Raw genomic sequence first — 27,452 nt, 5'->3', positions numbered from 1 at the left:
TGCTGCCTTAAAGATGACACATAGTGAGCAAGAGCAGCAATAGTTAAACAGAGAAGGATCCTTCTGCATTTTCTGCCGGTGCTCAAACCCTTCCCACAGGACACCCAGCCTTCAGAAAGCACTGTGCTGCTCCCCAAAACAGCCATGCCACTGAGGTGAAGGCACAGCCCTGAAGGCTGAGCCAGCTAATAAATATTTCTATTACAGTGGTGTACAAAGGCTCCAGCTGGGATTAGGGCACTGCACTAACAAAGATAGATCATCCAGGGTTAAAGGATTTATAGCCTAAAAAAGCCACAGCATTCCCGCCTGCCTGGGAGCTGGGCAATAAGCACAGGGATGGCAGATGTCAATGTTTTCTGCTGTTACAACACTTTCAGGGTTTGCCTGGAGGCTCTCTAATGGTTATTGAAACAGGAATAGCAGTTCACTCTAAATTACTGGGAAGCTGCTCTGCAGCCAAGGGATGAGAGGCAACTGCATCTGCAAAGATCAGCCTTGGACTCGGCTGCAAGCTCTGTGTGAGCTCCAGAGCTGCACGGCAAGGACCGAAATGAACCAGCGGCCAGGAGGGGAATGCCCGGAGCGCCAGCGTGGGCTCAGGAGGCTGAGATGCTGGAAGTGCATGTTCTTCACAGCAAAAACGGCAAATCAATTCCCATCTTCCCAGAGGGGAGATGAAAGCATCGCTAGTCTGGGCAGGAGAGCTGGACGTGTCCCTGCTGCTCCAGTCCCTGACCACCCTCTGGGGTGGATATTTTTCTAATATCCAACCTAAACCCCCCCACTCCCCGACACAACTTCAGGCCGTTCAATTCGGGCCTTTTCAATGCAGACACAGTGTGCCACCGAGAGGTAGAGGAGGGGATCCGCTGTGCAGAGCGCGGAGGTGACCCCCGAGTGCCCACCGAGGACAGCGCAGGGAGGTGGCAGCGGGCGCCGTCCGCCGCGGGACTCGAACCGGCGATCTGGGCGCTGCGGCGGCAGTGAGGGGGCCAGGCCGCCAGAGGGCGCGGTGGCGGCGGGCGCGGTGCGGTTCCCGTGACCCGGCCCGGCCGCTCCCCCCGCGCCGCTCCCGCCCCGGCCGGGCCGGCCCAGCCCGCGGGCCGCTCCGCTCCTCACCCGCCGCGATGTGGCTGGGCCCCGAGGAGGTGCTGCTGGCCGGCGCCCTGTGGGTCACCGAGCGCGCCAACCCCTTCTTCCTGCTCCAGCGCCGGCGGGGACACGGCAAAGGGGGCGGCCTCACGGGTGAGGCGCGGCGGGGCACCGGGAGGCTCCGGCCCTGCCGGGTCCGTGAGCGGGGCGGGGGCTGGGAGGGCCCGGCGCGGGCAGAGCGGCGCGTTCCGCCCGTCTGCGGCTGCTTCTCGCCGTGTGTGACCCCGGAGCCCCTGGCCGCTGTGTCCCCCGGGGGTTCGTGTTCGCCCCGGCCGGCTGTCAGCGGTCAGGCCCGGGGAGCTGCTGCGGGGGAGGACAGATAACTGCTGGGCTGCCTGGGACTGTCTGCTTCCCTTGTCAAAAATGGCTTCTCTGCCCTGCTCGCATTGCCTTTTATTTGTTTTATTTATTTTATTTATTTACATATTTCGTGTGTGTGTGCATTTTCAAGATGTAGGGGATGACAGTAAGACGCGGTTTGTAATTAGTGGCAGTATGGAAGTTGTGCTGTGCATGGGTTCGGGGTGAAGCTGTGTGGGTGCAGCGCAATGGAAAATAACCCTCTGTGTGGGGAAAGCCCTGTTTGTGACATAAACTGTTAAAATACAGCATGATTGTCACCAAGGAACAATGTTAACAACAACAACAAATCCCATCACTTAAAAACCCCTTTTTATGTGTAGAATGCTTTCAATTATGCGGATTACAAAAATGTGCATTTTATTTTTTTTAATTACACACTGCCAGTGTCATGCATTAGCCCTGTTAAACAAACTAATTACAGAAATGGCATGGCTGATAAACATCCTCAGCATATTTCATCTTTTCCCAGTGTTCAAAATTATTTTGAACTGCTCCGTTTGATGTCACACAACTTGTGCAGTTTTGCATATAGGCCTATACTTGTACTCTACAATTTTCCATTTTTTTCCAAGAAGAAATGATGCCTGGTGCTATTCTGGGAACATTTGAACTGATGTGTTCCTGATGGGTTGAAGCTTTGAGCTATGTTTACTTTCTGAGCTAGTGTGGCTCAGTGAGAGTCTTCTTCAGAGCTCCTGTAGTTTGAAAGCCACATGTCCTTGAGGAGCTGTGCAGCTGCACGGTGACTTCTCAGAGGTACAATGGGATATTCAGCCAACTGGAAAGGTGTTTAAGTTGCTGTTGGGCTCAAGATGTTGTTAAACATCTCCTTACTGGTCTGTGTGTCAAATATTTGACACATTCAGTATTGTCACAGGAAGGATTCAAAATTACCTTTTAATCCATATCCTGCCTAAAACTACACAAGAAAGCCAGAGCCCAAACAGATCCTGCTGTGCTGGATACATACCTGTTTGGTTTAGGTTTGTCACATGGGCTTGCTGTGGATGATGTTTCTCTGGAAGGACAATCAGTGGTAGATTTTTAATCTGTTAATTGCTACATAACCAAGAGAGATAAAGGAGAGGAAGTGGCATGTTTCTTGATAAGGAATGAGATATGGATGAGTACAGTTTGCACAGGCTTACCCAAACCATGAGAGCTGGGAGTTGAGACTGGGCTTCACACAAAGTCAGAGCCTGAGGAGCAACCATGCTCCCTCTCCAAGTTCTAGTACTAGAAAACTTTTAGTCGTGAGTGTGTTGCAAAATTAATTTGCATTAAAGATGCTCATAATGCATTTTTTAGAATAACAAAGCAAAGCATCATCTTAGATACTTGATTTATCTAATTGAAATAAAGACTTAATTGAAGTAAATTGATTTGCTTTACAAAGTCTGGTCCATCAGCATTTACTCTGGAAGTGTCTACTTTCTTATTTAACATCATATATAAATATTTTGATTTCTATATTACCAAATTTTGAGTTGCTGAAATCTTTGTTTAATCAGAGTACTTCTGGAAACATCCCTGAAACCTGTGAGCACCAGTTTTTCTAGATCTACTTGATTCCATTTGGACAAGTTACCTTATCTGCTGTTGGCATTGGTAATGCTGAGAAAACTCAGCATTGAAAACTTGTCTTTTAGCTTGGTAGACTTAAAAATCACTATTAGCAACAGAAGCCCCATAGAGGAAAACACATTTCACTTTCATTAGAAAACTCTCCTAGGAAGACAGGGGATTATAATGAAGTTTAGTAGGCATTTAATTGCCATCTAAACTTTATCTGTTACCAGCAGGACAGGCTGCACTTGGTTTATAGGTAATTTACCTGCAGTGACTGGATGTGTTTCTCTGTTTTCTCAACCAAGTGCCCCAGCTCTTCCATCACAGCTGCTCACAGACTGTGAACATCAGCATTTTTCTGGAGGGATAATCATGTGTTTTTACTTAAGCAAATTCTTTGTTTTGGTATTACATTGCTGTAATTTCTCTCCCTTTGCCTCCTAGGTCTCCTGGTGGGAACACTAGACGTGGTTTTGGATTCCAGTGCCAGAGTTGCCCCATACCGGATTCTGCACCAGACTCAGGACTCTCAAGTGTACTGGGCAGTGGCCTGTGGTATGTGACTCTTGTTGGGGACTAGATTTAAGTTACTCCCTTGTCTTTTTGGTTCAGATGACTGGTTATCTCACAGAGTATCCTGTGACTGCTCAGGAAACTTGCGAGAGCTTCTGATGATGTAGTGGGAGATTCCAGACATGACAGAATTTCTCAGTGTTGTTTAAACTGTAATTGAGGAACTTGAAGCTCTGCAGAAGGTTCTGTTTCTGATTTTAGGAATTTTATTCCTTCCAAGATGTACCTCTTTTCAGAGTTGTAGTGAAATTGTTCAGAGAATAAGCCTGTGGTGGTTTTGGTGGGATGATGAGTGTTGTGCTCCTGCTTACCAGGAGTGTGGCATGAGATGGGAACATGTAACTTTGTTCAAGGTGCCAGAGGTTCTTTGGGAAATCTCTTTACTGTCTTGGTCCAGTTTATTTTTTTTTTTCTGTTATTTCTGGCCTGTAATCGATGTATAGATAGATAGATCTGTAAAATGCATTAGAATAATATTTTGTTTTACCATCAAGGATTCTTGGCCTCTTCTACTTGAGAAATGTAACAACTGTTTTAGAATATCATAATGCAACCCTCTGGTGCCTGTTGGTGAACTTTGATTCAAGCTTTAGGTCCTAAAGCTTGCTAAAAAGAAGATCTCTCCAGACATATTTGTTAGACCAACTTTGTTTATAATAAGAACCTTCACTTCTCACTCTGTGGTGGAGACATAAAATCAGAAATGAAGGAACCATTTGCTAAGCCCACAGAGGCTGATATCTTGCTTTTCCTGTTCCCACCTTCTCCCCAGGCAACCAACACAATATTCTCCTTTGCAGAGCTATTTAAATTCTGCAGAGGAGAAGTTTAGATGTTGCTGTGTTTCACAGAAACTCAGGTTCCCTTTTGAGGAGGGTGGAGGCAGAGAATAAGAAAGACAGAAAACAAAATGGAAGGTCAGGGACTGCATAGAAAGAAACAGTATTCAGTGCAGATCTGTAATTTCATGGTATCTTGACACTCAAAAAGTTATTTTTGTTCAATTTCAGGAGTGTTTTAGTTGATACCCTCTGTATCTCAGTTACTTTTAAGCAATACAGCATGTAAAAGTGAGATGGGCTCACTCGTTTTGGGTGACACCAAAACTGAGTTTGATAAATGACTCTACTGAAGAAAATATGTTGTCTTCATCCAAAGCATTTTTTTATCATATCTTGTTCTCATTCTGCTGCCAAAGTAAGACTACTGGCATTCCTTTAAAGTTATAAAGTGTATACAGCTCTCTAGTTGAAAAATGCAAATGTTTTATTTACAATTTATTGTGTGTAAATAGTAGTGGAAATCTGGTCACACGTGCAGCTTCAGCACTTTGTTCTTATAACCCTTCTTCTAGGAATTGCAAACTTTGACTCCTTCATGTATGTCATTCTAATGTTGTTCTTACAAAGATGTCAGTTATCAAGGCCAGGCTTATTTTAGCAATTTGTCTGCTGCCACTTGGTGAGAGATGCAGCCCATGAAACAAAACAGGGCACAGATTTTATTCCACTGCTGTTGTTGCTGAATCTGTGGGGTTTTTTCACAACCAGAGTATCCTATAATTGATAATTCTGTGCCCTTAAAATGAATTATTTTGTATTGCTCAAGATCATTTATGCTTTAGAAACATTGTCAGATGCTGTAGTAGATGTGAAGTAAACTTATACACAGAGGCAGCAGAACAAACTTCTGTTGCCATGCTCATTGGGCCATATACACAAACACGAATTCATATCCCTGCAGTCCTTTCAGGCAGGACAGCTTATTTACTTCTAGTTTTATTCTCAGATTAGCTGGCATTGGGTTTTTATGGTTTGGTGTCCAACTACAAATATGTGAAGATGATTTCTTGGCTGAAGCTGCCTGTCAGGGAGCTGTTTGTGTCATTTGTTCTTCTTTTCCGTTGTTAACCACACAGAGTGGTAAAATGTACTCATAGAGCAACTGAGTAGTGGCAGGCATACTGTTAACATTTTTAGATATCTCACTGCATAAGTATGAAACTGGAAGGTAAATTTGATGGAATGTGGCAAACGGAAACTTAAAAATGTCTTTGACTTGCATTTAAAAATATTTATTTTTGTCTGCATTTAACTATGTTTCTTATCTTGTAAAAAAACCTGATTTTTTTAATCTCTTCTGGAGTTTTTTTCTGTCTACAATATAGCTTTAGCTGTTAACAGAGAGGAAGAAAAGACAGATATTGGAAATAATTAATGGAAATTAAGACAATTTTGTAAAAAAAGTTCTTTAAATTGGTTTCAGAGTGGAGCTTATCCTTTGTGAACTGTTGTAGACTGTATGGTTAAGGACAACTAACTGATAGAGAGTTTGCTGAGAAGTTTTTATTTAAGAAAGCAGAGAACTTTCTGACATCTTTCTGGTTTCTATTTTGATTTGGAATTGTAAGCTCCCTGCTGACCATTGCCCTTTGGGAAATGGGACCTCTTTGTAGGTATAAAAAGTCCAGTTGTTCTGAAATGTTAAGGTTCTTCTGGTAGTTCATTATTTTTATTCTAGAATACCAGTAATTAAGAGTGCATCTTGACTGGAACATGGGAATGCTTTTTGTCTGGGAAAAAGCCTATGTTTGGCAAATAGGATGATCTGTTGGTTGTGTGCTGATTATCCTTGGTGACAGTGGAGACATTTTATTAGAAGCATAATGTTGGTGTACATGAAATATCCTTGACAGGTACACAGTTGGTGTGTGTGATTTATCCTAATCACTGTTCAGTAATCATTAGTTTCCTGTTGTGAACTTGGTGGAAAAAAACCCTTGTTCTAATTTTTTTTCTTTGCTCTTGCCATCATCTTTCTCCCCTTCGACTAGGATCATCTCGTAAAGAGATCACAAAGCATTGGGAATGGTTGGAGAATAACTTACTGCAAACTCTGTCCATCTTTGACAATGAAGAAGATATCACCACCTTTGTCAAGGGCAAGATACATGTAAGTGACAAGTTTCCCTGAAGGACTTCCAGATCCTGAGAAAGAATGGGGGAAGGTTTTAAGAATTTTTTACCCTTTTCAGTCATATATAGGTATGAAAGTGTCATGCAATGCATACAGCATTGTCAACATCAGGTCACAGTCAGAACACTGAACAAATACATTTGAAGGGGAAGGGTTATGAGGAGTAGATCTCAAGGAACAGCCTGCTTAGGATGTTCCTACTAGCCAAAATATAATGCCTCTTTAAAATCCTTGCCAGTTATGCCTTTGATGCAGGGAAAATGTTTAACAAGGGTTCATCTAGCAACAAATGGAGGAGAAAGAATTCTAGTTTGCAAGCAGTGTACTTGCCCTGCCACAGTGGTCTGAAGGGCACCTGGGTTGTAAAGGAGCTGCACCCCAACTTCCACTGACTTCGGAGTGAGGTGTCTGCTTGCTGTGCAGTTAACACATTTCAGATTCCCAGCCTACAAATCCTCCAGAGCAGAAACTTATAAATACAGTTCTTTATTGAACTGCAGAAAGTTGCATCTGTTTCAGCGCTCCTGTCAGATTAGTCGTATTTTCCATGTTTGTCTGTGCATAAGAGGGATTGTGGTCATTTGTTTTTCCTTCTGGCCAGTCAAGATCTGACAGACTGCAGAGTTCTGCCCTTCCTGGCAGAGGATCATCTTCCTGTTGAAGAAATGTGTGCAAGTGAAAAGAGACTTCAGTTCTCCTGCAGGGTGTTCCTAGTGTTCCCAGGCCACCATGAGGAACTCAGTCAAACGTTAAACGAGTGCTTGTGGCATGTGTTCAGGAGTAGATCCCAGACTCCCACAGTATTTGACTGCCCTTTCTGCATGTCTTTGCTGTTTCTGACGTGACAAGAGGACTGATAACTGCCACGTCCTGTTCCTTTGTGCCTTCCGTATTGCTGCTGTGACCCTTTGCTTTGTACATTATTTCTGTCAGCAGGCACATTCACTTCATTCCTCCTCTCACCTCCCATGTCCTTTCAGGGCATTATTGCTGAGGAGAACAAGAATGAGCAGCCCCAGAGTGAAGAGGATCCAGGTAAATTCAAGGAGGCTGAACTGAAGATGCGGAAGCAATTTGGGATGCCCGAGGTGGAGAAGTTGGTCAATTACTATTCCTGCAGCTATTGGAAGGGACGTGTCCCCAGGCAGGGCTGGCTGTACCTCACTGTCAACCACCTCTGTTTCTACTCTTTCCTGCTGGGCAAAGAGGGTGAGTTATGAGCCTGCAAGTGGTTTTTCTATCATTTCCCTCAATCTTTTTGATGCAGTTGATTGTTTGTGTGAACTCATTTTTAAGCTGACAGGTTTTTTCTTTTTAGGAATCCTTGAACTCTGTCTAGCTCAGCACTCAGATCAATTCTTGCTCTCATAGGCAGTTCAGTGGTGTTTAGATTGAATGCCTGAGTCATTTTTAACAACATTGCTCAAGTTGTACAAGTACATCTGTTTTAGTCAGACTGGATTAGAGAACCAAGTAGTATTTTTACCTTGGTGAGTTTTATCTGGAACAACAGGACCCAGTATTTACAAAGCTTGGACTCCTGAGTCCAAAGCTAATTTGCTGGAAAGAAAGAATGAAAACTTGAGTAATTACAGTTGAAAGCATTTACTGGGTGGGAGGTAGTCCTTTTGAAACTGCATTATTTCTAGTCTAGTTAATCCCAAAGGTTATTTCCAAGTATTTTTGGAGAACCCAGTAAAAGTGTGAACTAAAGAACTGTCCATGTGTAAGAGGGGGAAAAAATGCTGCTCCACTGAAAGCTTGCAGGCTGCTCAACTTTCATTTCTATATGGTGGTTGTTTTGCCTTAAATTGTAATAATAGTATGTTTTAATTCTTTTTCTCAGTTACACTGGTGATCCAGTGGGTGGATGTAACCCAGCTAGAAAAAAATGCTACACTGCTGTTCCCTGAGTGCATTAAAGTGAGCACGAGGGACAGTGAACTCTATTTTTCCATGTTTCTCAACATCAATGAGACGTTCAAGCTCATGGAGCAGTTGGCCAACATTGCAATGCGGCAGCTACTGGATAACGAGAGCTTCCTACAGGACAAGTCCCTCCCAAAGCCCAGGAGGCCTCTTAAGAACATCTCTGCATTAAAAAGGTACATGTTCCCAGCAGTGAGAAAAGAAGACAGTTAACAGAGGATTGTGAAAATAAATCTGCATTATTTTGTAACTCCCAGGTACTCCGGGGTTTTCTCGCTCTTGGGGCTGCATCACTTACTTCAGTCATTAGCCCTCTGCTTGTTCTCTATTTTTCCCCATCCCAAACTGGAGCTGAATTCACACACCCCCTCATGTCTTTCTCATGCATGGCTAAGCACTGTCAAAAATAATTTTCAACTAGAAACTGCTGAAAACTATACGTAAAAAAAAAAAGAGAAAGAAGAAAATTACACCATCCCCTTTGTATGCAGTTAAAGATTTATAAAAAGAAACAGCTTTGCATTGTAATAAATCCTCCCACTAGGGACTGTACTCTGCAGTTTCATGATCTGATGTGACATTTCGGTTTTGCAGGTGCACTTGCATATTTTATCTTGTATTGCAGGACATACCTTGTCAGGGAGGCATGTCTGAAGGCTGAAAGTGGAGTCAGAGGAGGGGTGGCATCTCAGTTAGAGAAAGGAATACTAAGAATACACAGCACAGTCTGAAGGTTGTGATTGGAATGAACATTTGACATTAGTGTTTGAGTGGGTTTTTCAAGAGAGTAAGAAGTCTTCAGGGTACTACCCTTTATTTTTCCCCAGAGACCTGGATGCTCGAGCCAAAAATGAGTGCTACCGTGCCACTTTCCGGTTGCCCAAGGATGAATGCCTGGATGGACACACAGATTGTACCTTGTGGACACCATTCAACAAGATGCATATTCCTGGCCAGATGTTTGTTTCCAACAACTACATCTGTTTTGCCAGCAGGGCAGAGGAGGCCTGTCATCTCATCATTCCTCTCAGGGAGGTGGGGATTTCTTAGCTATGTATTAAGACTACTGGTCTGTCTTCTCTTTCGTGTCCTTCTGCCTTTTGTGCTGTGCTTTAAAGATAATTGAGACCCTGTTGGATCCAAATAGCCTTTGTCTCTGTGTTCTAGGTGACAATAGTTGAGAAAGCAGATAGTTCCAGCATCTTGCCCAGCCCTCTGTCCATCAGCACTAAAAGTAAGATGACCTTCTTCTTTGCCAATCTGAAAGACCGAGATTTCTTGGTACAGAGGATTTCTGACTTCCTGCAGAGAACACCATCCAAGAAACCCTGCAGTGTCGACAGGGAATGGAAGTGGAATGTGGCTGATCCCAGTAGCGAGGTAGTAAGGAACACTGGCTTGTCACCAGCCAGTGCTGTGTCTGTTAGGCAGAGGAGGGAGGCAGCCTGAGCTCAGACATTTTCTGTTCTCTTGTCCAGGAGGTTCCAGAGCTGCCTTCCAGCAGCCCCCTGGCCGTCAGCCCCACATCTGCTCTCGGCCATCGACCCGTCAGCTTCTGTGCTGGGCAAGTGCCAACAGCCTCGCAGGGACTGCTCAAACTCTTCAGGAGGAATTCTGAGGAGCTCTCGGGACCCAAAGGGGTAAATAAGATTTTAACATAGAACGATTAACTTGTAATTGTTTGCAGTAGTTTGCAGATTTCCTGGCCTGCTTTAAGGGTGAAAATGCATTTTATCCCTGCTCAGTCCTGCAGTGTCACTGCTCTGTGTGTCACAGTGATAGTGCTGCATAGAGGTAACTTGACTGTCAGCTTACTCTGTACCGACGTACCTGAGATTCTTGACCAGATGCTGAGAAATTAGTGTTACCAGTGTTCTGGGATGTGAATTCATGGCTGTGAAGAATGACTTTTCTTCAGAGCAGGAAAGCAGGGAGCTGGTATCTCTGCTGGTTGGTTAATCATGATCTGTGGTTCTTCTTGCATTTATGTGAATATTTGCAAGGTGTAGTTGTAAAGACTTCAAGCAAGGTCAGAACTGATTCAGATCAGGGTAGATTAGTATACATACTCTTCAGCAGAAAGAAAAGAGGCTTTAAATGTCACAATGTATTTTTCATGTAAAGTGCAGGCCTGAGTAAACCCAGAAATCACGTGTCCTACAAACATAAAAATACAATAATCTCCTGAAATAGACATATTTGTGCTTATGAAGGCAAAGGAGAAGATGAAGGAAGAGTCTTGGAACATTCATTTCTTTGAATATGGGCGAGGGATGTGTATGTACCGCACTGCCAAGACGAGGGAGCTGGTACAGAAAGGAATCCCAGAGAATCTTCGTGGAGAGCTGTGGCTCCTTTTCTCAGGTAAGATGTTGTGCTGAATATTTTGACATCAGGAATAAGCTTTCTGCACATCTCAGAGGAAAGTAGAAATATCAGCTAATTTCAGAAGAAATTATTGAGAAATTAATTCCATCTGAATGATAATTTGTGGAGCTTTCTTTATGGTCCTAGTAGGTGTTTGGCCTCTTCTGTCTGTGTTTCAGAATTGGGACCTAGACTCCTAACATGGTTTAACAATGAGTTTGTTGCTATATTTTCACATCTATTTGTAGTTCATGAGTTCATGCAGTGCTTCTTGGCCCCCTCATCTCTGAAACTGGGCATAAAATCTGTATTTCAAAGCATCAGAGATAAAGCAATGTGTTTGTCATTTCAGGGGCTTGGAATGAGATGGTGACTCATCCTGGTTACTACGCAGATCTTGTGGAAAAGTCAATGGGAAGGTACAATCTCGCTACAGAGGAAATTGAGAGAGATCTGCACCGTTCTATGCCAGAACATCCTGCCTTCCAAAACGAATTGGGAATTGCTGCCCTCCGGAGGGTTTTAACAGCTTATGCATTCAGAAATCCAACAATTGGGTACTGTCAGGTGAGAAAGAAGACTTAGACCTGTTGGCCCTACACAGTGACCATGATTGACTTGGACTTTTTCTGCAGTTTTTTGTTCAGTTTCAAGCTTTTCCTTCATGCTCTCTATGTAGTGGTGAGAAAGTAGGAAAGCAGTTTTATTGTATCATCTCTTAAATATCCTTTGAAGACAGCATTTAGACTTTTCACACTGCTATTAGATGTAATGTCAGAGTCTTTACTAGTTTTCCTGCCAGAGCTTTCTGTACTTCAGCAAAAACATCTTCTGGTTTCATTAAAAAGAGCAATTAAAAAAGTGATGTTGCGCATCACAGTATATTGAAAACGAATCCAGTTGCTGGTTTATGAAACAACTTGGTGGAAATTCAGGTTCATTTTTTTGCATTGCTGTGGTGGTAGAGGTTCTCATTATGTTGTTCTGTTATGACCAAATTGTTGTAAAGATTTTTATGAAGACTTTGAAAATTACTTGTGGTCACATTGTTTACTGGAAGTGCATGACTAAAGGTCGTCAAATTATTTTCTGCCTCACAAACAGAGGAACTGAAAACAGGAAGAAAAATTGGCTTGAGGTCATCCATTAACTTAGATACCAGTAGAAGCTGGAAATAGATATGACTCTCAGTGACTGTCCTCATGCTTTTAAAGTATTCATGTATTCATGCTGTATTCATGCTTTTAAAGTTTAGCTGGTCTGTAATAGCAGAGCTGTTATGAAGATCTCCATGTTTTTCCCCTCTACCTGTGTGTTTGCTGTTCTGGCTCCTAGGCCATGAACATTGTCACCTCAGTGCTGCTGCTGTACTGCAATGAGGAAGAGGCTTTCTGGCTCCTGGTGGCTTTGTGCGAGCGGATGTTGCCAGATTACTACAACACAAGAGTAGTGGGTGAGTCCTTCTCAGATTCCTGCTGCAGCCTGGATTTTCAGCTACAGTTGCACCAGCATCTCCCAGGAACATTTTGTTGTTCAGAATTAATTAAATGGGATGCATTTTGAAGATAATGAAGCACAACTCTGTTCCTTTTAAAGTCACAGGGGTGTGATGGAGACAGGAAGAAATACTACAGGCCTCCAAGGTAGTAGTACTACCTTGTATTAACAAGGAAGATGAAGTCACTAAAAATTGGTGTCAGGAGGGATTATTAGCAGTAAGGAGGCGTATCTAGAAGAAAATTAGTGAGTTCTAGTTTTCCCCATCTGAATGATGTGTTAAATCTGTGGAACAGGCTCTCAGGAAAGGTTAGTGGAAGCACCACTTCATGGGCTTTTAAAGTTGGTCTGTATAAAAGAGTATAGTTTGGTTTAAATACCATAATATCAGTAATCCTTTACCCCACCAGTCAGGGCAAATGTACAGATGAATGGGAGGTTCTGTGTCTGCATGCTCTGCAGTGTAGGAATAGTCTCTATAGGCTCTAAATATGTTGGTTTTATTGAAAACAGGGAAAGAAATTAAATGGATGTCTTAATTTTAGTTACAGTATTCAGAGGCTTATATGAAATTAAGTGAACTCACACTGGTTTGTTTAATAAATGCTTAGCTTGGTACTGTGACACCACCATTTTGAGTTCTACCGTTGTTTTGTTTGTGTATTTCAGGTGCATTGGTGGACCAAGGCATCTTTGAAGAACTTACACGAGAGTATCTTCCACAGCTGTCAGAAAAGATGCAGGACCTGGGAGTGATTTCCACCATATCCCTTTCTTGGTTTCTCACTCTCTTCCTCAGTGTGATGCCCTTTGAGAGTGCTGTGGTCATTGTCGACTGCTTTTTCTACGAGGGAATCAAGTTTATCCTGCAGGTGTCATTGGCCATACTTGATGCCAACATGGAGAAGTTATTACAGTGCTGTGATGAGGGTGAAGCCATGACTATTTTGGGCAGGTACCATTCACTGTTCTTATTTGTAACAGAATAGTAACAGTGCCCTTTTAGTCATCATCTCTTTGTACCTAATAGCAGGTCACAGATAACACTCTAGGATGAAACTTGAGCTCCAGAGAGCTTTCCTATTGCTTTCTGTAACAGCTGAAATTGATTGTTGGCTCAGCTATGGAGGAATCCCATACTTCTGGAGTTGTTTTGCAGCATAATGCATTCCTGCATCTCAGTTTGAATTTGAACTCCTAAAGGGTGTTTATTTTAAATTCACATAATAATTCTGCTCTACTATTTAGAATAGATTCTGGCAGAAATCACTTTTAAGAAACATAAAACGTTATCAAGCAGATATCTCCCTAGTAAATGTAAGATTTTCCTGTTTGAAATGGGAATCTCTTCTATGGGTAGCAAGATCTTACGTTTTTAAGTCGAAGCCCACTTTAAAAAGAGTAGATATCCCAAAACCAGAGTGAAAATCAACTTTACTCCAGGTACATTCAGGGTAGTATTGCAGGTTAGAAGGGAAAAATTAAATTTTCCTTCATGTGATGCGAAAAAGTTGGGAGTAGTGCATATAGGATGTCATTTCTTTTCCTGGACACTAACCCTGGAATCTTGCTTCTCTTCTCCTTTTTGCCTACAGATACTTGGACAACGTAGTTAACAGACAGAGCGTCTCTCCCCCTATTCCCCACTTGCACGCCCTGTTGACCAGTGGAGATGACCCCCCACTTGAAATTGACATCTTTGAACTCATCAAAACTTCCTATGAGGTAAAGTTCTGGCTTAGTTTTTACCCAAGAGATTTTTTTTCTCTACTAACATCCCATTTTATACTGTGTGCAGCCAGAATTTGAGCAGTGTTCATAGCTTGAGGTGCTTAAGGAGTGCAGTCTGAAGCCATTGTTCCACCTGCTTGGTATGAGTAGAACCTGACACTGTTGGCTGTGCATATCACAAAGAGTCTGGTGCCAATGTTAAAATATTTATGCACTGGTGGAGATGTTCCTTATTATTCATATTGAGAACAAACTCATGAGAAATCTGATTCTGAGTGATAGAGCACAGGTGAAAGAATTGGTGCTTGGCAGCTCTTCTCTACTACAGTCTGCTTAGTGTGGGATCATTTCCCTCTTTATCTCCTGTTTTTCACCCCATCCCCTTCTGGCTGTTTACAGTCAGGCAGCTGTCATTTTCCTGGGTATTTTGTTTGCTTCTTCAAATCTGCCATCTCTCTTCTTGGTTTCTTTTTATAGATGAGTGCAACTGAATTAATATTACTTGTCTGACCTAGTCAGTAGAAAAGCCTCTTGACTTTGATGTTTCCGGTTGAATCTCATGGGGGTCCTAGAGGAGAAAAAAGACGGGTTGGAAGGAATGACATCCTGTCTGTTATCTTGTCTCTGCCACAGTACAGGACCTGTATTTCTGTCAATCCTGACATACCCTTTTTTAGCTTTTCTGTAAAGACCTCTGATGTTGGATTGCTCATCAGCTCTGATTACTTCTCTTGCAGGACAGGGGTGAATAGGGAATAGAGCTCAAGTTTGTTCTCATCTTGCTGCTGGTAAAAGGCTTCTGCTGGGTTTAGGTCATCTCTGAGGGGATAGTACACTTGTTAAAGAATGTGTAACTGGAGATGGGTTGTTCTCTATTCAGGAGATGATGTTGACCTGGTCTGCTTCCTTTCTTGTAGAAATATAGCAATCTGAAGGCAGATGACATTGAACAAATGCGTTTCAAACAAAGGCTGAAAGTGATCCAGTCTCTGGAGGATACAGCCAAGAAGAGTGTGGTATGTGACTCCTAGATTGAGTGAGCTACCAAATGGCACATTCATGGGAAGTGTTTTGCTCTGAGCTTCAAGAAACTTTGTGCTATAGCAGACCAAGTTTTAAGTGACTGAAAGAATGATTGAATGAGATGTTTGGCATAGAGGGAGATAAAAAAACACCTGGAGGCCTTGACGTAGTCTCCACTGCCAAGTGCTGTCTGTTTTACTGTTTGCCTGGAATCTTTGAGTAAAGCTAGCAGATAATAATGTTCCTGCCATTTAGAGAGTGCATTAGGGAATTGTACTGAAGGGTTCATGGCCAAAGGGGAGTGTCCATATTTATTGCCATTATGTCCTAGGTGGAGAATCTCATCAGGGTGTTTATTTCACTGTTGTTCTTTAATGCATCCAAATCAAACATTTGAAGATAAAAACAAGAGGGAGGGGCAACACAGTCTGCTCTGTCAGGTCTGCACAAACCGGAAATAAGCACAGTGAACTACTGAAAATATTAGCAGTTTCTGCTTGACTGCAGACTGTCTTCCTTATTGGTTTCCAGGTGTATTAGAATGGTGATGTTTTCTTCTCTTCTGTGCTCTTCTGTGCTTTTCTTCTCTTCTTCTGCTAAAATACATAGATTTTTCAGTGAGTTGAATTTAATTTTTCTGCCTTTGAAATAAGTTGTTCATTCTTCTTTTACCTGTAACAACAGGTCCGAGCTGTGTCTGGTGACATTGGTTTCTCTATGGAAGAACTAGAAGAGCTGTATGTAGTGTTCAAGGTAAGAAGCCTTCCTTGAGAGTGAGGAAGAGTGTTGTGACAGAGCACAAACAGCAAAGGAAGTTGAAAGGGAAGCAGTGACTTTGCTTTAATTGTTAATGTGACCTTTATTAATGCCACTGATGTCGCATTCTGTTACACATGGTGGCAGTAGGCCTGGCCCCATTCCTGTCTGATAGATTATTTTTAATTTTTTTCCCCAAAGGTGGCCAAACCACATTCACGGTATTTGAAAGATACTTACTCAGAAAGAAACTGTGGAGTCAATGGAAAGGAATGTTACATAGCAGTGAGAATGGGGAGCTAGGATTGACTGTATCTCAATTTTTATTCTCAAGTTTTCCATTGGTCTTATCTGTAATTGTGACAAGATTACTTAAGGGCTTTGTGTCTATTTTTCAGCTTATGTATTTTCAAAAGAATGATATTTCCCTACTTCACTTACTAAACTCAGTTATGCTTTGCTCAGAAAGAGAGGCTTAGTTCTAAAACCTGCGTGTTCCCTTTGCAATAAAGCCTGAGGGTCATTTTGTTAAAACCTGAAATACTGTTTGGCATTTTTCACTTTAAATTGTTCTTTGTGTTTTTCCTGAAATCCCTGTCTCTTCCTTCATTTCATATTATTTTGTAATGAATAGGAATAAGAGGGGAGATAACATATTTCCTGAAATGTCTCTTCTTTGCTTCCTCAATGCTATTCTTGAGCTGTAACAGCATAATCTGCCCTGTTAATCCTTTCCCTCCAAAGGCCAAGTACCTGATGAGCTGTTACTGGGGGAATAACCGTGCAGCCGCTGCGCGCCGGGACCAGAGCTTGCCCTACCTGGAGCAGTATCGCATAGACATGGAGCAGTTCAAGGAGCTCTTCATCAGCCTCACCCCCTGGGCCTGTGGGGCACATACCCCTGTGCTGGCAGGGCGCCTCTTCCGCCTCCTGGATGAGAACAGGGATTCTCTCATCAACTTCAAGGAGTTTGTGACAGGAATGAGTAAGTGGTGTTTGCGGAAAATTGAATGCTGAAAAAAATGTGTCTGTCCTTTTCTGAGAACTGAAAGGAGATAATGGTGTGTACTGTCATGAGGGGAGGGTGACAGGAAGCCTCAAGATGGACAAAATACGCCTTTTTGGTGTGGATTTCGTTATTGATTCTGCACAGGAATTTGAGCAGTCGTTTTAGCGGAATTCATTGTGGTTTGAACCTGTGAGCAGAGGGTAATTCTTTATCATTAAAGTGTTATTTTTCTTAACCTTTTTTTTTCTTTCCAGGTGGGATGTACCATGGTGATCTCACTGAAAAACTCAAAGTGCTCTACAAACTGCACCTGCCTCCTGGTGAGTGACTGCTGCTGTACACTGCTTCTATTGAACATGTGCTGCTCTGACATCAACTGACATGGGGTACCTCATGAGTTTTGCTAATGAAGTGGGTCATACTGCTGTTCAATTAGCTTAGAGATCTTAACATTTGCTTCTCTGTGAATACAGCTCTGAATCCAGAGGAGACAGAGTCTGCTTTGGAGGCCACAAGTTACTTCACAGAGGATGTGACAACAGAAGGTAATACAACACTGCTGCCTTTACCTCTCATTTAGGCAGGAGTTGCAGCATAGATCCATGTGCTCTGAACAGTGATTTTGTGCAAGGCATGGTGTCATGCTGGCAGTGTGTTAAGATTGCCAGTGTGTTTAAGTTCACTGTGTTTGTTGCATGATGGGGGAAGAAGTTTGGAGCTAAAACTCCTCAGTGCCCATTCCATGCAGGATATAGCATGCTCTGAGGCATGGGCACAGACTGCTGAGGAGGAGCAGTGTGCTTTCACCAGCCCCTGCCTCCCACCATGATTTAGGTTTTTCATGCAAGTCTCATTGTCTCTCTTCTTGTTTTTGTTTCCTTCTTTATGTCTGTCTATGTCTGACCTCTTCTTCTGTTTTATCTGGGATATTGTCCCCTCAACCCCTTTTTCTGCTGCTCAAGTGTCTCCTTTTGTCTCAGAGCTGGATATCTGCCTGCACTGTGAGTCTCAAGGTCAGTCCATGGATTATGTGTGTGCATTGAGCATGGCTATGGTGCTGATACCACCTGCCAGCCCAGTGTGCTGATGTAAATACTCTGAAATTATTGCTGCTGCTCCTCTCTCATGACACTCACTATTAATAAATTGCTATAAGTAATTATCTTTCAGTATATTCTGCCTATTGAGTTTCAGCCTTGGTCAAAATAGATTTTGTCTGGCTTTCAGCAGAATTCATCTCATCCTAGAAATTGATGGTCAAAAGATGCTCAGAACAGAGTGGGGGTGCTAGGCTTGGTGGTCTGGGTAGGTGATGTCTGTGCCTACTCCACAGCTTTCTAATGTGAAGGAATGAGGATGCATGCCATTGAATTGCAAAACTGTTGGTAGACTAGTTTACTGCTTTTCTTAAAATATAACATTAGGGATTGTCAGATAGGAGGTCAAAGTATGTCAGTCATGCTAAACATTTACCAAAATACAACGATGCTCAAAAAAATCTGAGTAAGTACAAGAGGTAGTTGTGCAGTTTGGTGCTAGGTGGCTGATTTAAGAGTCTCAGTTGAACCAAGACTTCGTATTTGCTCTAGTGACAATGTAGGGAACCAGAAGTGAAGTTCATGAAATTAGATTGCAGATTGCTCCCAAAATGTCAGTTCAGGCAGTGAATAATGGGGAGTGTAGGCATTAGTCACATATGTGCTCAGTAGTGGTTTGGGTTTTTTCCATTCATTATCTTGCTTTGGACGACTGAACATCCTTGTCTTTAAGCCATGACATTGCTTTGCTGTCTTTCATATCTGTATTTTCACGCTTTCTTTTAAGACCTCTGCCCTCTCCCTCAGCTCTTCAACCCACTTTTTAAGTGTGGCTCTTTATCCAGCTCATCCAATCAGCCTCTGGCTTCCATCCTGTTCTGTTCACTCCTCTAACCATGATATGGGAGTGTGAGATCTAACTTCTATTAAACATGTTCTTGTATAATTTTGATTTGTATATTGAGTTGTTTTAAGTTCTTTGTGTGTTGCATTGCTGAAAAACAGCTATCAATTGTTTTATAATTCCATAATCTTTTAGAAACCCAAGAAGATAAAGGAAGGAGAAATGAGAATGGTCCAGAAAAAGGTAATTCCATCACCAACAGACCACATTCTAGTCTCATCTCACTCCTATTATGACCTGTTCATTGTCTCATGCTGATCAAGGAGACCTTGTTAAGTGTCCCTTGCAGACAGAGGTGAGCACGAGGTGAGCTGGGAAATAAGTCTCCCTTATGCCTTACTGCTCCAACTCTTACATACCAAGATCACAGCATTTGTAAACCATGTTGGGTAAGTTGCCAACTCATGGAATTCATCTGTGAGAAGTCAAGCTGATGCAGCACTGTTAAATTTTTTGCTCTACTGAGCTGGATCTGATAAACCAATGGAAAACAATGCAGCCTTCCTGGTAGATGCTTTCCAGGGCTGTCAATAACACCTCCTTCAAGCCTGATTTTTGCTGGCTCAGCATTCACTTTTCAAGTCTGAAATCATAAACCACCTTACTAGTGGCTTGTTCTTGCCTTGCAGAGGAGAAGGGTACCAGTCCACAGGACTACAGATACTACCTAAGAATGTGGGCCAAGGAAAAAGAGTCCAAGAAAGAAACCATTAAGGATCTCCCCAAAATGAGCCAGGTAAGAAAGGAGTATGAAGGTTTCCAGTTGGGTCACTGACAGCTGAGTGGAATTCTGCAGTATGTGCAGCCATTGTGCCAGCATGTTCACTCCTTGGCTGTAGCTTTCCCTGCTGTTCTGGTCTGGTGAGCCTTAGAATCTTTAATTCCACACATTTCTGTTGAATTCTGCATTGGATATGGACAAACTGTTTTGTATCAGCCAATCAAATGTAATGGATTCACTCTGCCTCACAGACCAGTTTTTCCTGTAAGAACTGCACTCTGTGTTTCCCTTCAGAGCAGGATGTTTCAAATATGCCATCAGTCACAGAAACCTGTTCAGCTTTTTCGCTTTTGCACTGCCTCGAGTTACAGCTGTGTGGTGGAGAGTGAAGAATGTGGTTACAGAAGAGGGAGTCAGTTGACTGGTGTGATCTTTTCTGTCTCTAATTTCCTTGATGGGTGCTACTTAAACCAGTTCAGAAATGCTTAGAAGCTGACCACAGAAGGGTAGCAGAATAGAAGTAAAACTTCAGGTTTTCTTAGCATTAGTGAATGTGTGACTACTCTGTTCATCTGTCAGCAGAAACCCCACCACTATTAAATTGCCAGCTGTGTCTCAATTTAACCACTAGAGAGAGGGGGTAGTTTACCTGTGTCAGACTGTTCTGAAACAGTGCATTAAGTTGCCACTTGGTGGGGAGGCAAATAAACAGAGTCATTTGAGATGGTGCCTGTTGCTTCATCTGCCACTGACAACTTTTTTTGGCCTTTGTCTTTTAAAGGAACAGTTCATAGAGTTATGCAAGACTCTTTACAACATGTTCAGCGAGGAGCCTGTGGAGCAGGAGCTGTACCATGCCATCGCCACTGTGGCCAGTCTCCTTCTGAGGATTGGGGAAGTTGGGAAAAAATTCTCCAACAGGCCCACAAGGAAGTCTGAGGACTGCAAAACAAACAATACCCAAGATCCTGTGAGTGAAGAGGAGTCACCAACATCTGAACAGAGTCAGAATTCAGCAGTGGAGCAGCAACCCCAAGCTGACCATGAGGACAAAGCCAGCATTGATGCTCAGCCTGAAAAAACCCAGCAGGAAAACCAAACTCTAGGAGATGGGTCAGGGGAAGGACAGGGCTCTCCTTTACAGCTGCTATCGGATGATGAAACCAAAGATGACATGTCCATGTCTTCCTACTCCATGGTCAGCACAGGCTCTCTGCAGTGCGAAGACATTGCGGACGACACGGTGCTGGTCGGCTGTGAAGGCAGCAGTGCAGCTGCCAGGTATGGCAGCACCATTGACACTGACTGGTCCATCTCCTTCGAGCAGATCTTGGCCTCCATGCTGACAGAAACAGCCCTTGTAAACTACTTTGAGAAAAAGGTCAACATTCTCCAAAAGATCAAGGATCAGAAGAAGGTAGAGAGGCAGTTCAGTTCATCCAGTGACTATGAACTTTCCTCCGTGTCAGGGTGAACTCAAAAAAGCAGGAGTTGTCTTTGGGAGATAAAATAGGAAGATAGTGTGGCAGATGGCAGGATGGTTTGGTATTTTCTGTTTGGGGTTTTTTTTGTTTATTCAGAGACCAGTAACTACACAACTACAGTAGAATCCAATTGATAAGGGGCTTCTGACAGTGACTCTTTTGTGTAGGTGCTTCTTTGGCTACTCTGGCTGAGAGAATTAGATTTACATCCTTGAAAGCCATTAGAACCTAATAGCCCCTGACATATAGAATTACCACCATAAATTATGCATGTCTGCCTTTTTCTATCTTTTATTTCAGTGATGTTTTATTTCAGACAGTAACTGCTCCTTGCCTGCCCTTCTTTGCTGTTGGTTCCTGGGTAACTTGCACAGCAGATGCAGCCTGGCTTGAAACCATGCTCACCTCTGGCTGCCAGTCCGAGAGCTAATGCAGTGTAGTCAAGTGCTGTAGGACTCTGACCTATAAATAATCTTGTAAGCCGTTCTGTGACTCAGCAGCTATAAAGCAAATATGCCCCACTGCTCCCAGCACCCTAAGATCCAACACAGACATTGCTCAGATCTGCAGGTGTTTTTCACATGTGATTTGGCATTTTCATAGTGTACAATCACTTACTTTCTCCGTCAGAATTCAAGAGTTTTCAGGCAAACCTGATTTTCTAGCATTTTCTTTTTTTGTTTCTTTGAAAGCCATTGGTTTTAGTTCGTCTGGGAAGCCACAAACTCCTTGACTTCAGTACAGAATTAATACTGAGTCAATCAGTGGGCTCATGATGGTTATAATGAGGGAATAAGTTCCTAAAATAGAAGTCAGTGAATCACCCTCAGCATTCCAGGACAGTGGCACACTGGTCTGCTGGACTTTCCCTGTTGGTACATTCACTATTTATTGCTGATTCCCTGTTTTTCGTAGCTAGTGATGGGTCCAATTTCTAGGAGGACCCCTAAGAATGATCAGTCAGCCCTCACAAATGGTTGGGGCAGGAAGTTGTGCAGGAGCATTGTGCCACCCGCTGCTGCTCACAGTGTCCTTGAGAGTATACCAATGGTTGCTTTTAGAAACTGCTGCACATCCAAGGGCATTTGTACCTAAAGGGGAGAAATTCAGAGCAGCATGGCTCTGCCATCAGGTCTTTATGCGAAACCTCGATACCACATCTCATTCCAGTTTGAGACAAAGTAACTGGGAGACTGAGTGTTCTTTTAATCAATTAAAACAATAGGAAACTATGAGTTGCCTTTCTGGTAGCAGGGTGTGTTCTCTGAGGAAGGAGAAGTAATGGTGTTACTACAGATAAACTCATCTCAGCAGGGAGGCAGCAGCCTTGCCAGGGGCAGGGCAAGAGATCTGCTGCTGGGCCAGAGCAGACCCTGCACTGAAGGCAAGGTTTGATCCAGCTTTTGGCTGGCACTTGGGATCTAAAGGTAGGAAGGACACATATGTGGATGTTCCCATTTAACACTACTCGGTGTGCTACTCAGTGTTAATTCATCCTCGTGACATTTTCAGTCTGTATTCACAGCTGGTACATATTTCTTATTTCTCTGCCTCCTCTGTCCTGTATCACTGGAGAGCAGCCATTAGTAAAACTGCTTTTACTAATTATTCAGTAATTTATTGTAATTTTTTTAAAGTACAAATAATACATGTGATTTTACACTGTCTGTCGTATCTGTCATGTATTCAATAAATTAATCAGAATCCTATAGGCTATTTGGCTGTCTTTTATTTCTGTCTGAGCTTATGGAATATTGCTGGTTCTTCATCCAGTTGTCAGAATGAGTGGACTTGGTGTGACTGCAGGCTGAGATTTTTTTTTTCTTGCTTTTTTCCTTTGTTTTTCTTCTTCATATTGTTCTTTTTTCTCTTTTCTCCTCTTTCTTTTTTCCTTTACTCTTTTCTTTTTTATTCCTCTTTCCCCTTCCTCCCCTTTCCTTTCCCCCTCTTTTTTTCCCCTTCTTTCTCCTTTTTTCCCCCCTCTTTCTCCCCCTTTTTCCTTATTCCTCTGTATACTTACTTTTTATATGACACAGACCAACACATCTCCAGGGAGGTGCAAACCTGACCGGTGGCGATGCAGCTGCAGACAGGAGATGAGCGCACGGCCAGCCGGCCCTGCAAACCTGTGCTACTCACTGCGGGTCCTGCCCTCGGCTAGGGAGCTCCGGCCGGTGAGTTGATGTGTTCGGTTTGTGACAGGGAAGAGCCCGTGCCGCTGGCAGTGACGCTGCCCGGTGCTGCTGGTGGTGTCGTTGCCTGTTGCCACTGCCCGGTGTCAGGAGCAGTGTCGCTGCCTGGCACCGGTGTCGCTGCTCAGTGTCGCTGCCCGGTGCCGGTGGCAGTGTTGCCCGATGTCGCTGCCCAGTGCTGGTGGCAGTGTCGCTGCCCGGTGTCGCTGCCCGGTGTCGCTGCCCGGTGCCAGGAGCAGTGTCGCTGCCCGGTGTCGCTGCCCGGTGTCGCTGCCCGGTGTCGCTGCCCGGTGTCGCTGCCCGGTGTCGCTGCCCGGTGCTGCCGCCGGGGGGCGCTGGCGGCTGGCGGGGTCACGTGGCCGCAATGGCGCCTCAGTTCTGGGTGCTGCGCTGCTGCCGCTGCCGCCGCTTCCAGGGGCAGCAGGTGGGGATGGACGGGGCGTGGCGGGACGGGACGGGGGCAGCGGGTCCCGGGCTCTGACCGACCTCTCTGTGTCCCCCCAGGCCAAGCGCAGCGGGCGGTGGAGCTGCAGCGTGTGCGGGCAGCGGCAGGCCGTGCAGAAGGTGAGGGCAGCCCTACCCTCTGTCACGAACCCTCAGCCGCGGGTGCTGCCCTGCTTCGCTCCTCGGTGACTCCTGGGCTGTCGCCTCACCTCGCGCTGTGCCCCTCTGGCTGTTCCCTCAGCCCTGTCCTCATTCACCCCGTGCAGGTTTATGGCCAGGGCTCGGGCCTGGAGTGCAGGCGCCACGTCCAGAAGCTGAACTTGCTGCAGGGGGAAGCAGAGGAGGCGCTTGGTTGGACATCTTGGTACAGTGTTTAACCTTTACCTTCTCCTTGCTTTTAATGTGCATCTTCACACACTGGGTGCCTGTTGCCCAACCTGAGCTCACGGGAGGCTTTTCCGGCCTGGTGAGAAGCCTTGACCGTGCCAGTTTAGTCCTCACCTCATAGGAACAAGCTCTTTGTTGGGTTTAGTGTCCTGGCATGTTTCTTTTGACAAGGATTTCTTTCGGGTGACTTCAGGTAATCAGTAGCATGTGCTGGTCAGGCCTTTACTCATTAATATGCACACAGTAGGGTTTGGGTTTGTTGTGCTGGGGTTTGTTGTTTGTTGTTTTTTGTTTTGTTTTTTTTTTTAATTTGGTCTATGTACTGTTTGATGAGCTGACTGTGGAGATGTCCTTCCTGCGGATTACAGTCCTCGTCAGAAAACATCCTCAGAAAATATCCTTTTGAAGACGTTGCTGCCTGTTGGCATTTAGTGGGTTCACATTGTGAATCTGTTGAGTTACAATAGATTCTACTGTCGATTAAAGACAGCAGAATTATCTGCTATCGATAAAGAATTATCTGCTGTCGATAAAAGACTTGTTCAGTGCAAACACTTCAGTGTAATTCCTGCTGGGCTGGAAAATCTGAATAGCGCCTTCCTGTTTATTTCATTCCTGAATCTGTTTATAAATCATCTAATCTTGAACTGATCTTGAACTGCTCCAGCCTCCTTTTCTCTCAAAGCTATTTTCAGAAATCAGTCAAAGGTAGTTACAGAACCTAGTTGTGACTACGCAGTGCCTCAGAGTTAAGCTTGGGGAAGAAAACTCATTGTTCACTTTATCAAAAAGTGTTGCTATTTTTATTCTCAAGTAGTTGTGAAATTCAAAACATTAGAAATTACTTCCCTTTTTCCTTGGTTTCATGGGATAAAATCAGTGAGCTTAAGCTGTTGTACCAAACCAACACTGTTACATCCCTAGTTATGATCAATTAAAATTTATCATTTCATGATTATATGGTTTTAGATCAAACTTGCCACTCAGTGTACTAACAAGGAGGGCTGCCCTCTAACTAGATTTATCAAGTATTTGTGCAATGTATCTTGCAAATCATTCATTTGGCATAAGAGTTTCTCTAAGTCCTGTTTTTTCTGATACGCCTCCTATCCAGTATTCCTATCTGTGCTTTTTATCCAATCTCTTGTGCTATGGCTGGGTGAGTTGAAGCTTATAAATCAACAAACAGGAATGTGTTCTAAAAATTGTAGTTTAAACCTCTATTTTAGGTGTGTAGAAGACTCTGTAAATGACAGCAAGAATAGAGCAGCACAACGTGAGGACAGTTCGGTCCAGCAGGTAAGATCCCTACACAGCTAAGGTAAATACAAACCCATTCTGTCCTAGGTGAATCCCAGTGAAACCAGTGAACCCTTTATATGGTTCAGACAGCTGAAATGGTGTGTCAAATCAGAGAGGCTCCTGCAGACAGAATGAGATGTACCCAGAAACTGTTCCACTGGGAACTGAACCTGGGAACTTGATACAGGAACGTGTCCTAAACTGATTTGTGATCTGAAGCATTCAGCACATGTGTAACAATACCAAAAGTGAGAACCCCCATGTTTTGCTGGTTTTAGTAATTTTCCAGTGTTGTAGGAGGGAAGGACAGAAGGCAGTCGCTGGAGTAAATATCTGGACCAGGAGAGTGAGGATCAGGAAGGCAACGAGGAGGAGGCAGCTCTGGAAAGGCAACAGTTCTGTTCCCAGAGAAATAACACTGTGGGAGAACAAAGGTATTGAGAGAAATTGGTTTTGCAATTCCTGCCCCCGAGTGGTGACACTTGATTTGGAGGTGTGGGAGGGAGCTCATCTCTGAGATCTGAGCTAAGTGCAGGTTGCAGTGTACGACCTGAGCTGAGCAGGGATTTCGTATTTGGGGATAGAGAGCCATGCATTTCATGAGCCTCTGACAACCTCAACCAACACAGTGGAGCTAATCTGTCCTCTTTGTGAATGGTTTTCTTGCCCAGGAAACACCAGAAGCACTTCCTCTCCACTGATGTTCCAGAGCATGTAGAAGAAAGTGGAGTTTCTCAGCTTTTCTACCCAGCCAGAAAGGTTAAAACCACTTATTTTATTATAGGTATTTTAGCTATAGAAGATAGTTCTGATCTCTTCTGTGTAATCATAATTCTGAATTTTATGAGTATTTGCTCTTTTTCAAGCAAGTGAACAACTGGGGAGAAGAAAATTGTGCTGGGGGTTTCTCTCTGAAGGATTTTATTCAGGCAAAGCCAATGCCACCTTTGATGCTTCTGTGCAGCCTGGCCATGTGTGCTGCATTTATAACCAAGTTCTCTCTCTTCTTACAGCTCAAGAAAGGCTTTGTAGCAGTGCCTGGTGGAGATACTGGTTCTGGAGACAGCGTGGTTCCTGCTGTCTGTGAGTCTGTAGTGCCAGAGGAGAATATACAGTCCCCAACTACTTGTACCAAACCATCTAAGTGGGGAAAATTTCTCTCATCATCTGACAAGTCTAGTGAAAATGCTGCTGCAGCGACCGTGGCGCTGCAGGAGGGCAGTGGAGGTTTGGGGCTGGACAGCACCAGGGCTGGTGGGGCCTGGAGGTGCTCAGGACAGGCTCGAAGAACTCTACCTCAGGGTACAAGTTTTGAATTAAAAAAGTATGGTGCTAGCACTGAGAGACTGGCCTCAAAACTGCCCAGCACCTATGGTTCAGTTGAGGATGTGTGCAGAGAACCTCAGAGCCAGGCTCTAAGGGCAGAGACCACTGCAGGAACGTGCTGCTTAGATACCAGTGGGAGGGCAAACACCCTTGTTAACTCTAACCCTGGGCCAAAGCTGAGCAACGTATCTCCTGCACAACTCTTCTGCACAGGTGAGGAGTTCGATGATGATTTCTGAGTTCAAGCAGCTTTGGCAGGTGTTTCTTGTCTCTAATGTGTCTGATAATGTTGTGTACTGAAGCAGAGTTTTGAACTGAAAGTGGTTTCACTCAAAGCCATAGAGAACTGCGCTATTAAAGTTGTTTACTTGCTTAATGGTTGTGTTTGGGGGGAAGGGAAGAAGGAAGAGACTGTTGCTCTCAGGTTACAGTGTTGTCTAGCAACCTCAGCAGCTAGAAATAGGAATGGAAGTAGGTCAGCTTAGGGAGAGAAAGCTCCCAGGCTTTAACGAGTCCTGGCTAGTACAATTAAATTCTGTGACTGACTCCTCCTTACAAACTACAGCTCCTTTACCCCATCCTGCATCTTTGTTTAGATCTCCCATAGCAACCCTTTCTTCCAGAGCTGCAAGCAAGCTCCAGAGCCAGCAAAGCATGGGATTTCTCTTAAGTGTAGCCCTAACTGCACACCAAAGTATGCGCAAAAA

At 43.8% G+C, this 27,452-nt stretch overlaps 2 protein-coding genes across 6 annotated transcripts; both read left to right on the top strand.

Moving 5' to 3' along the window:
• The first annotated feature begins 1,063 nt into the window (after window positions 1-1,063).
• TBC1D9B (TBC1 domain family member 9B) lies at window positions 1,064-22,803 on the top strand. 2 transcript variants are annotated; one of them, XM_085073683.1, is made up of 22 exons: window positions 1,064-1,248; window positions 3,532-3,642; window positions 6,494-6,612; window positions 7,617-7,845; window positions 8,483-8,741; window positions 9,393-9,600; window positions 9,733-9,945; window positions 10,044-10,205; window positions 10,779-10,929; window positions 11,285-11,499; window positions 12,268-12,385; window positions 13,099-13,384; window positions 14,025-14,154; window positions 15,078-15,176; window positions 15,868-15,936; window positions 16,684-16,924; window positions 17,203-17,268; window positions 17,422-17,493; window positions 17,911-17,961; window positions 19,025-19,072; window positions 19,519-19,625; window positions 20,392-22,803. In XM_085073683.1, exons 1-22 carry the CDS (start codon window positions 1,131-1,133, stop codon window positions 21,082-21,084), a joined length of 3,765 nt encoding a protein of 1,254 aa, XP_084929809.1. In that variant the 5' UTR covers window positions 1,064-1,130; the 3' UTR covers window positions 21,085-22,803. The 2 variants fall into 2 exon arrangements, with proteins under 2 accessions (XP_084929809.1, XP_084929810.1); XM_085073684.1 differs by lacking the exon at window positions 17,911-17,961.
• Window positions 22,804-23,175: 372 nt separating this feature from the next.
• Window positions 23,176-27,121, top strand: MRNIP (MRN complex interacting protein). Of its 4 annotated transcripts, none has more exons than XM_085073687.1 (7): window positions 23,176-23,268; window positions 23,791-23,850; window positions 23,997-24,094; window positions 25,347-25,416; window positions 25,717-25,853; window positions 26,091-26,178; window positions 26,433-27,121. In XM_085073687.1, the coding sequence occupies exons 1-7, from the start codon at window positions 23,191-23,193 to the stop codon at window positions 26,982-26,984; spliced, it is 1,083 nt and encodes a 360-aa protein (XP_084929813.1). In that variant the 5' UTR covers window positions 23,176-23,190; the 3' UTR covers window positions 26,985-27,121. The 4 variants fall into 4 exon arrangements, with proteins under 4 accessions (XP_084929813.1, XP_084929814.1, XP_084929815.1 ...); XM_085073688.1 differs by lacking the exon at window positions 23,176-23,268 and adding an exon at window positions 23,608-23,710; XM_085073689.1 differs by lacking the exons at window positions 23,176-23,268; window positions 23,791-23,850 and adding an exon at window positions 23,647-23,710.
• The last annotated feature ends 331 nt before the right edge of the window (window positions 27,122-27,452 follow it).

Source organism: Lichenostomus cassidix, chromosome 13, assembly GCF_008360975.1.
Source record: "Lichenostomus cassidix isolate B80296 chromosome 13, HeHo_3.0, whole genome shotgun sequence".
Taxonomy (NCBI): Eukaryota; Metazoa; Chordata; class Aves; order Passeriformes; family Meliphagidae; genus Lichenostomus; species Lichenostomus cassidix.
This window is presented reverse-complemented; position numbering and strand designations above follow the sequence as displayed.